The 10,813-nt window shown below is 53.9% G+C and overlaps 1 protein-coding gene across 1 annotated transcript in view; it reads left to right on the top strand.

Moving 5' to 3' along the window:
• Positions 1-10,178, top strand: part of RFX3 (regulatory factor X3) — a 176,905-nt gene extending 166,727 nt beyond the window's left edge. The window contains exons 16-17 of the mRNA XM_004714454.2: positions 6,273-6,315; positions 9,573-10,178. Coding sequence (XP_004714511.2) covers positions 6,273-6,315; positions 9,573-9,811 — 282 coding nt within the window. The 3' untranslated portion in view covers positions 9,812-10,178. The remainder of the gene's footprint in view (positions 1-6,272; positions 6,316-9,572) is intronic.
• Positions 10,179-10,813: the final 635 nt, after the last annotated feature.

Genomic DNA, 10,813 nt, shown 5'->3' with positions numbered 1-10,813 from the left:
GTTTTACAGGGCTGTAAAAAAGAGAGGTGGGCCTTGTGGGATACTAGCCCTGGCCCGGCAGAGTAGAGGCACCCTTGTTGGGGAGGTTCTCTTTACACAGAGAACACATTTCCACACACTTCCCTTCCCTCCACCCCGTGGCTCCCGGTGTGTCCATCTCTGCACTGAGGGGCGACAATGCAGAAGGGGTGTCTTCAAATGGAAGACCCACCGGGGCTCTTTCTCTCCCGTCCACTGGTCTTCAGATCGAAAGCATCTGCCGCCAGGCTCAGCCAGGTCCTCCTGTCTGCAGGGCCCCAGGCGCCATCTGCCCTAACTCAGACTGGAGAGAAATACCTGCTCTCCCCACCAACGTGGGGAAGTCCAGCTCGGTAACTCGGAAGGTCAGGTTGGAATGTAAATGTCTCAGGATCCTCCCATCTCCATCCTGCCCCCCATTGCCCCCTGACCCCCGCCCCACCAACAACAACCCAGCTTTTATTGTCTCACTCGATCCCACCTCATTGAGGCCTCGTGTGCCTGGCCAGTGTCCCTGTGAGTCACCAGCCTTCAGGCTGTGCCCAAACAGCTGCTTCCCTCTCCCCTGTCCCCTGTCCCTTCTTGGCCTCGTGATGTGCCTCATTCCCTGGTGGGGCACCCCAGAACCCTACCAGCCATTCCAAGGGAGAAAGACGAGGCCCTCGACTCGTGTACAGAGTTACAATCTTGCACAGGGGCAGTCTGCTCCGTCTTAAAGGGCCGCCATGAGATGGCACGAGTCAACCCGAGAAGATGAAGTTGGTTGTTCTGATGACTGACGCCTAAAACAAAGGCCAAGTGAAGACTTCAGTCATAACTCCAGGGGGACACATAGCCCATCCACAGGTCTGGGATGCTGGGTCCAGTGACTTGGGGCATCACAAAGCCCCTTGAAGGATCCCTAAGGTTACCGAAGCCAAGTGGTAAACAGGGGCACACGAATCCACCGCTCAGAGAAACCCAACCAGCAAAATAGAATTTGGGGAAGTGGGTCAACTAGGAAAGAAAAGGAACAACCTTCAGGAAGAAGCCCAATCCTCCTGGGCTCCAACTAGTCGTGGCTGGGCATCAACTACAGCTCAGCTAGTAAGAATGAACGAAGACAGTCTGTACGTAACTGGAAGGGGGCGAGGGCCTTAGGCCATCTGGGAGAAAGCAAACGGCCCTCTTGGAGTGAATTTGAACTTCTACATGTCTCAAAGGCCTCTTGCCTTCTACCGCACTGCAGGGTTGTTGCTTGTGTGTTTGTTTTGCTTTGTTCGTTGTGTTGTTGTTGAGAAAGTCCATAGCAAAAGAAACACCGGCTCCACATGGTCCATCGAACAGCCCTGATGATGGTCTTTGACGTGTGCAACCATTCCCACCCTCCTTCCCGGAGCTGCCCCTCCTCCCTGAACATGTCCTGTTCAACCTGTCATTGCTGTTGTCAGTTTGATCCCATGCACCCGGGTCTTGAAGGAGAACAAGGTACAAGGTTCTTTACTAGTTAAGGTCAACTATTATTTGGTGGTGTTTGTTTTTGGGGGTTTTTTAATCATTTTATCGGGAGCTCTTACAGCTCTTATCATAATCCATCCATCCATCCAATGAGTCAAGCACTTTTGTACATATGTTTCCATCATCATTTTCAAAATATTTTCTTATTACTTGAGCCCTTGTATCAGCTTTTTAAGATTACTCAAGGAGATATTTTTGGCTTAAGGTTTATAGATTCTCTCAGGACAGTAGTTTTGGGGGTTCAATGACCCTCCTTGTCTCCAGAAAGTCTAGAGTCCATGTGAATTTGAACTCTGCTCAGCAGTTTTCCCTGTTTGACTGGGATTCTTCTACAGAATCTTTGAAGCATACGTTTGGGGATGGCAACCAGGCATCATCTCGCTCTTCTGGTCTTACGGCAAAAGAGGCGCCTGTTCACGGAGGCAAATCGTCACAGGTTCCCTGTCCTGCTCCATTCTATGTCCCTTAATGTGTGTACCTCCCTTCATGTGTGGAATACATACGTGCGTGGGCATACATGAGTGTGTGCATGTATACACACAAAATCACCCTCTTGGGTTCTTGAACAGTGGGCCTGGATATCTGGTTTCAAACGGAATGCCCCACTTCCTGTATGGCACTCGACACATCCACTTACCGGTATCCAAAGCTGCAAACTGAAATCAGTGCTGCCCTGCCAAACTCAAATGAGCTAGTTCCAAGGTGAAATGAAGAAACAAATCCGTCCCTTGGGTCAGTATTTAGTCAAACTTTACTCCATCTCAGATGGTAAGGCCCCGCCCTAAGCCCTTAGGATGACAGGTGCTAGATGTGAACACAAAGCCGGCGTGGTGGGTTGTGCCCGGTGCTTTGAGAACAGTGGGCATGCTCCTTGCCCAAAAATCTGGGCAGAGAGTGCCTAGGTAGGGTTCTCAGGAGAACCTGGCGCAGGACATGGTGTTAAGAAGAGGGTGGGATATAGAGAACGTCGTGTTTGAAAGGCATCCTGCTACCTGGGATGAGCCACGAGTGGGTCGTAAGCCGCGAGATGAGCAATAGCCCCCCAGTGTTGTATGCAGCAGGAGAACCTACAGCCTGATTATTGACATTAACTCCGTGCCTCTAGTTATCACATCATCCTAACGTCTTTCTTGCAAACACCTGGTATGTTTCCAAATCTTTTTTTTTTCTTTCGCTTTTCCATCTAAATCCTGTTTTGGATTGGTGCTGGCCTGGTCATCTGTCCCCATCTGTGGCACCTCCCTCCCTGTCCTTGCTTTCAGTCTCCCTGTCACCAGCCGTCTCCTTTCGCATTTGAACCTGCTGCTCCCATCTGTCTGCATAAGCACCTAAGCCCATAGCCTTCCAGAGGCTGCCATAGGTCAGACAAGACAGGTGGTAGGTAGGTCGGTGGGTCGGTGGGTGGGTGGATGGATGGATGGAAGGTGGCAGGTACATGACATGTAGGTAGGTAGGTAGGTAGAGGGATGATGGTAGGTGGTAGGTACGTACGTAATAAGTGGTAGATAAATGATAGGTGGGTGGATAGATGGTAGGTAGATGAATGGATGGATCAATAATAGGTAGGTGGGTAAACAGGTGGATGGATGAATGGGTGATAGATAGGTACATGATAGGTGGTAGGTGGGTGGATATATGATTGGTTGGCTGGTAGGTAGGTAGGTGGTAGGTACGTGATATTGTGGTAGATAGATGGTAGATATGTGAATGGATGGATTGGTGATAGGGGGGTAGGTGGTTGGATGGTAGGTAGTAGGTACGTGATATTGTGGTAGAGAGATGGTAGATATGTGAATGGATGGATTGGTGGTAGGTGGGTAGGTAGGTGGATGGATGGATGGTAGGTGGTAGGTACGTGATAGGTGGTAGAGAGATGGTAGGTAGGTGAATGGATGGATTGATGGTGGGTGGCTGGATGGATGGATGGTAGGCGGTAGAGAGATGATAGGTAGATAGATGGTAGATAGGTGAATGGATGGATTGATGGTGGGTGGCTGGACGGATGGATGGTAGGTGGTAGAGAGATGATAGGTAGATAGATGGTAGGTAGGTGAATGGATGGATTGATGGTGGGTGGGTGGACGGATGGATGGTAGGCGGTAGAGAGATGATAGGTAGATAGATGGTAGGTAGGTGAATGGATGGATTGATAATAGGTGGGTGGGTAGATGATACGTGGGTAGATGGGTGGATGGGTGATAGATAGCTGGGTAGGAAGAACGAGAACAACTGGCTGCGATCAAGTCGAGTCCAGCCCTTGACGACTCAGGGTAGCGCCCAATGACCACCAAGCTTCACCTCCTCCTGTGTGGTCCTCAGAGCCCCGTCCACCTGTGTGCCTGTTATGCTATTCTCAGTGAGCACCTGCTCCCATCAATAAGGGGCTCCTTTCCTCCCGAAGCCCCTTCTCAGCGGCCCTCTACTTCACCAAACCTGATGTCCCCATCCAGCAATTGACCCCTGGAGACATGTCGAGAGCAGTCACCTCAGAGTGCTTTTGTGTGCCGTAGGCTTTTTCAGTGGCTGATTTTGGGAACTAGATCACCAACCTTTCTACCTGGTCTGACTTAGTCTGGGAGCTGCACTGAAACCTGTCCACCCTGAGTGACCCTGCTGCTATCTGACAGACAGCTGACTACACTTACAGCGTCATAACATTTGTAAATCATTTTATTGGGGGCTCTTGCAATAATTATCACAATCCATCCATGCATCCATTCTGTCAAGCACATTTGTACATACGTTACCATCATTTTTCTCAAAGCATTTTCTCTCTACTTGAGCCTTGGTATCATTTCCACCACCACCACCCCAATTTTTTTTTTTTTTTAAACCTCACTGCCATCAAGTCGATGCGCCTCATTGTGACCTTACAGGACAGGACAGAGCCACCCCTGCAAGTTCCCAAGACTGTGAACTCTTTACAGGATTAGGAAGCCTCACCTTCCTCCCTCGGAGCAGCTGGTGGTTTTGAACTGCTCACCTGGCAGATCACAGCCCAGTGCGAAACCACTATGCCACGCAAGCCACCACAGGACCACACACTGACAGACAGGGCTGGGGAGACGGCTAGGTTTCCTAGACTGCCTCATTTTTCTGACACCGCCGTGGACAACATTTCCCCTTCCCTGCTACTAGAGGCTCAGAGTGTTTGCAGCCTCGACCAGTTCTAGAAGTTGGTCGTCCACTGCCTGTCCCAGAGCTTCCCAGCAAAGCCCCAAACAAACCCCTGCCATGGAGCAGGCGTCCTCAAACTACGGCCCACGGGCCACATGCAGCCCGCTGGGTGTTTTTCCCCCTTTTGTATTTTTTTACTTCAAAATAAGATATATGCAGTGTGCATAGGGATTTGTTCATAGTTTTTTTTTAACTATCGTCCGGCCCTCCAATGGGTCTGAGGGACCGTGAACTGGCCCCCTATTTAAAAAGTTTGAGGACCCCTGCCATGGAGTGATTGTGGTGGTGTGGCCGGCAGGTTAGGTGTTGGGCTGGTAACACCAGGTCGGCCCTTTGAAAACATCAGCAGCTCCTCAGGGGAAAGATGAGGCTTTCCGCTCCCCTAAAGAGTCCCATCCTGGGACCCCACAGTGGCACCCCTTCCAGGTCTGCGTGCACAGCTCTGGGCCCTGGAGGAAATGCCCCCGCTCCTTCGGGCATGGACGGTGAAGGACAGTGCTTGTGTGGGCGAAGAGAACTCATGTTCACAAACACACCTTGTAGATGAAAGCCTAGGCAGCCTTCTGAATGGACGTCAAGTTGAGGTGTCTGCCCCAGCTTTTCGAAGGCTGTTGGTCAGTCAGTCAGACTCTCTGAGCCTGAGCATCATCCTGAATCCTCAGTTTAAAAAGGAACCCGCTTACCCTTTAGGACAGCGGTTCTCAACCTTCCTGATGCTGGACCCTCTACTACAGTTTGTGTGGTGGTGAGCCCCCAACCATAACGTTATTTTCCCTGCTACTTCGTCACTGTCATTTTTGCTGCGGTGATGAATCGGGTCGAGAACCGCTGCTGCAGAAAGTGGCTATGGCAGGTGTCCACTGAGCTCCGTCGCTCCTGAGGTTTGTTTTGGTTTGTGTTAGTGAACCCGTTTTGTCCGCCCGAAGACGCCCGCCAGGTGTGTTCTGACTGCGGGGTTAGAAGACACTGCCGAGCCCCCAGGAGGAAAGACGCCCCCGCCCACCACCCCACCCCAAGGTTCCTCACAGCTCTCCCTGATTGCACCCGACGTGCTCAGGGCCTTTTCCGAAGCAGACAAGACAGCCCCAAACAAAAGATTGCTGTGACAAGCAGCACCTGCAGCCGGGGCCACCCATCAGCCTTCCTGTCCACCAGGGAGGCCTTGGAATGCCGCGGGCCACCCAACAGCCGGCCCGCATTTCTCACGCAGGGGGCTCCGATTGGGCTCCTGGGCCAGACCTGGGGCCTACCGGGGATGTCCCAGTGCCATCCCACCAGCCATTTGGGGTGGGCCACTCGAGCCTCGCTCGCCCCAGGGAAATTATGAAGGGCAAAGGGCGCTCGGGCGGCAGAGAAAGTGTTGGCCCCTCCCCCAGGGGGCTGAGACCATGAAGTTGGGGTATCATTTGAGCGGTTCAGATGCCACAGGTGTGATGGGAGAAGGATGCAGCCCCGGCATCCCGAGGTCAGACGGGCACGGGTCCGTCCACCACTTCACAGAGCCCTCGAGTGGCTGCTGGCCATCCCTTCCTTCTGCCCGCCAATAACTGCCCCCCTCCACACCTGTGTTTGTTTTGCAGTTTGGCGATTTAAATGCCGTGTCGCCCGGAAATCTGGATAAAGGTAAGGACCCCAAACCGCGTCCACTGGGGAGCCTTTTTGGTTGTCACCGGGCAACTCTAGTAGAAGGTCGCGCCTCACTGACCAGTTGCCCTCTGCTCGGGGGCAGCAGGTGGACCGTCCACGTGAGGGTGAAGGCTGTGTCCCTTAGGACCTTCTCGGTGCAGAGACCCAAGTGCCAGTTGGGTTTCAATCTCTCGACAGCGAGGTGCTGGAAGCTTATCCGAACCCTAATGAGAAACCAGTGCTGGCTGTGGCAGGTATCTCAGAGGGAAGGGATGAACCCAGGCTTGACCTTGTCTTTGGTCAGGGCCCCTGCCATGCACTTTCTCTGTCTGACCCTGGGAACCTCCTGTCCCCAGACTTCCTGGGCTCCCACCACTGTTACCCTGCAACCAGAGGTCACCTTTAAACCAGACATCCCCACCCCCCCACCCCCAAAGTCGGTGGCAGTGAGAGAGAGAGAGAAAGAGAAATCTTTATGGGGGCTGACTGCCAATGCTTAACTACTGCAGCACCAGGGATCCGTGTTCTATGCTCTGCGGCAGTGTTTCCCATAGTGGGTGGTATCGGCCCCCGTGAGGCACTGGAACAATCGTGATTACAGGAGCCAACAAGTGTAAAACCTGTAGGTCAGGCGGCAGACTGGAGGCCTCTGTTGGCTCGTGGGGCTGAGGATTTAGCAAAACCTAAAGTCTACAGGGCAGCAAGACAGAGGTTTCTGCTAGTTACATCCCAAGAGCCAGGTACTAAGAAGGGCACATCTGTTTGTATTCTGACTGTGGGCAGCTGCCCTTCCCGGCAGTTGGCTGTCCACGTGAGCTCACAAAACAGGAGGCGATGCCCAGTGCGGGCCAAGCCTCTGGGCTTCACAGTCCAACCAGGCAGGCCCGTCACTGCTCACACTGCAGAGAGAGAAGTGAAGCCTGTTCATCACAGCCCCGAGAGACCATCCTGACCCCTAGGGTTTGGCGTTGAGGGTGTGCTAGGCATTTCTGGTTTGTTTGCTCATTTATATGTAAAAAGAGGCGGAAGCAGAATAAAGCTCGAAAGTCATCATTCATGTGAGCAGGACCCTGGCCCCGGGTACCAACCCCCACCCCGCCCTGCAGCTGCGTGCTCTGCCCACTCTGTCCTCAAGATCCTGCCCAGAGGCCACACGCTGGCCGCACGAAGCAGGCGGAGCTTGTCTCCCTGTGACTCGACAGCACATCTAGGCATCAGCCTCCAGCCGGCCTCTCGGATCACACGCTTCCTTTCTCGGGAGCAAGCCCCCCAGCCCGAAGGCCCGCCCCCTCCCCAGCTCTCTATGGGGCCATCTTTACCCCAGTGGATGATGGGAACAGGGAAGGCAGCAGCCCACGTCTGTGGCGGCCCAGTGAGCAGCAAGGCCCCGCTGTGGCCTCACCCTGAGTGGCAGAACCAGACAGACTCCAGGCGGCTTAGGCCTGGGGGGGCGGGGGGGAGATGAGAGTGGGGGCACCCAGGAGAGCTGGTTGTTTGCACACCGGGTGTGGCTGTCAGAGAACTCAGCACCCTAGCAACTGGGATGTGTGACTCAGCATCGTCAGGCTAAGGTCTTGGTTGGGTGGGTACAAGTCCTTAGTTATGCTGTTGAGGGAGGCCCCCATGGATTTCTGGCTCACAGTGGCTCCACGGGACCCAGGGTGGCTGCCCCAGCCCGCTCCTCTTGCCGTCATCTTCACAGCCAAAGGTCGCCAGGCCTTTCTCCCGTGGAGCCACTTGGGCCCGTCTAGCTACCCACCGTCACGTCCCCAGACGCGTGCCCAGCACTTGGCCAGACTTTCAGGCTGACTGTCTGGTTCCTCTCGCTCTGACTTGGTTAATAATGAAACACGCTGGCAGAGAGATGACCACACATTCCCCGTGGCTTAAGAATGACCACTGGTGTTGGGGGTCCCATGCCCTCCCCCAGGGAGGCTATATGTGGGTATCTCTCTCTCTTTCTCTCTCTCTCTCTCTCTCAGTGCACACTGTAAGTGACTGAATGGCATTTCCTGATAATGGCACTTTAGTTACTATGAAATGTATAAATGTCAGGGCATTAATTTCCAGAAATGAACACCAGCTATTAAGCGTGGGGGCCCGTGTGCTGGGGCTGTATTTCTTTCTTTGTGCCTTGCTAACCTGCTGCCTCTTGCCACCTGACTCCTCACCATCTTTTGTAATGAACAGCCAGGGTTTGCTTAGGACTCTGGGCCAACACACCACTGTGCACCCAGAGGCTAGCCAGCAGCCCCTGCGGACACGGGCGGTGATTGTGTGAATCCATACACTGAGCCACTCAGAACTCTCTGCCCATCGAGTCTATTCTGACTCCTGGTGACCCTACAGGGAGGGGACCCTGTGGGCTTCCCTGACTGTAGCTGCCCACGGGAGCAGAGAGCCTCATCTTTCTCCCTCAAAGTGACTGGTGGTTTCAAACTGCAGACCCTGTAGTTAGCAGCCAATACTTAACCACTGCTCCATCAGGGCTCCTACTGTAACAGCAGTGCAGATGAAAATGATGGTCCAGTGCAGACTTTTTTGAAGGAGTCTGGGACCCTTTCTTCCTTTTTTAAGGTACCATTTCCCAGCTCCCTACCTCAATTTTAAAAAAGAAAGAGAAAAAACACTCCCTGCCGGCAAGTCCACTCTGACTCCTAGCAGCCCTGCAGGACAGAGTAGAACTGCCCTTGAGGGTTTCCGCAGACGTAACCCTTGAGGAGAGCAGAAGGCCCCGTCTTTCTCTCGGGGGCCGGCCGGCTGGTGGGCTGACACTGCGAACCTTGGTGGTATGCAGTCTGGCACATACCCAGGACGCCACCAAGGCGCCTCCGACAGTAACTCGTGCCCCTCCCTGACCGCAGACGCCCACCCAGCAGCCATGCAGCTGCTATACCCAACCCCACAGGCCTTCCTTCCTCAGAGAGCTGCCCACCGCCAGTCAGCCAAACACGGAAAGCTCTCTGCATGCCTGGAAGGGAGGAGCCTGGTGGCACAAGGGTTTAGCGCTGGGCAGCTGACCCAAAACGCAGGTGCGTCCCGGGAGATGGTGGGACAGTGCGCACTGAGGGACCCCATTCCGCAGCATCCCATGGAATCCCCGTGAGTCAGAATGGATCAGACCCAGCACCAGGAAATCTTCCGAGGCCTGTCGGCTGAGAAGCTGCCTTAGCAGGCGGGTGTCTGAGACCTTGACCTTCAAGAGCGCTTGCCCCTTAGAGAGCCCTGCTTAAGGGTCCTGTTTGTCTGTGCAGATGAAGGCAGCGAGGTGGAGAGCGAGGTGGACGAGGAGCTGGAGGACCCCTCAGAGCCCCAAGCCAAAAGAGAGAAGACAGAGCTGGCTCCGGCCTTCTCGGTGGGCTGCCTGCAGCCCGTGCTGGAGAGCAGCGTGCAGCCCAGCCTGCTGAGCCCCCTGCACAGCGAGCACGTGGTCACCAGCACCCAGACCATCCGGCAGTGCAGCGCCACGGGCAACACCTACACCGCCGTCTAGCCGCACGAGCCGGAGGTGGACGCGTGGCAAACTGTCTGTGTGGGACGTGACCGTCTGGGGAGTTGTGAGATGGAATGGGTGTGTGTGTTTTGCCAGGTCTCTTTCTCTCTCTCTCTTTTAAGTGTAAACACATTATTTGCCTCTTAATCATAAGGGTTGGGTTTTTTTGGTTCGGTGTTGTTTCTGGCTGACTTTTTTTGTTTTCCCCCGGTGGTTTAGTTTTGTTTCCTCTTAGTTCTGGGTGCCCCGAAGGATGTTTGCCAACCTTCGTGTCCACATTCTGTTTGGTTTGGTTGCTTTTGTTTTTGTTTGCTTTGTCTTGGTTTCGCTTCGCTTCGCATTAAAACCGTGATTTCCCCTTTCTGTAGCTGAAACGGTTTTCCTTGGTGACTGTTAGTGGTGCTGTGCGATTCCCCGTGTAAGTTCCTAATGAGATGCACTTCTGTGAGACGTCAGGAGAACCGCATGACTTTGCTTTACACTGGAGGCATGCCGGTCCGCGGCGGCCTGCGCAGCGGCTCTCTGTCCTGGGACACAACCGCAAGACACTGCTTTTGCCGACACTTTGAAGGGCGGAGGGAAGAAGACGCAGAGCGGTCTTAGGACAGCGCTCGAGGGCCGCCTGCTCCTCTCTGCTCAGAGGCGATGGTGCCCCTCGGGGTCCTGCCCCGTGCCCATCCCCTAGTGACGTCAGGCTCACCACGCCAGCTTCCGTTAGACCTCGCACCTGGACCTCGGCGTGCAGACCCACCCCTCTGTGTGATGACTACTGACTCTGTATTTGGGACCAGATGCTTCTGCTGCGAAGTGGGAGGGGGAGCCCCTGGAGGTAGATACTGAAGCTGAGAAAGAAATGACTTTCTGTTTTCGTTCCCTTGTGTTGAGTGTACAAGCCACTTAGGGCAGAGCTGGACGTTCAGGAACCCATTCCCATTCGGATGGCGTTCTCTTATCCCAGGTCTTTTTGTTGTTGTTGGTCTTTTTTTGTTTTTGTTTTGTTTT

The sequence above is a fragment of the Echinops telfairi genome, unplaced genomic scaffold (genome assembly GCF_000313985.2).
Source record: "Echinops telfairi isolate 266 unplaced genomic scaffold, ASM31398v2 ScPeMD7_25;HRSCAF=90, whole genome shotgun sequence".
NCBI lineage: Eukaryota > Metazoa > Chordata > Mammalia > Afrosoricida > Tenrecidae > Echinops > Echinops telfairi.
The sequence above is the reverse complement of the archived record's forward strand: the minus strand, read 5'-3'. Positions and strand labels throughout refer to the sequence as shown.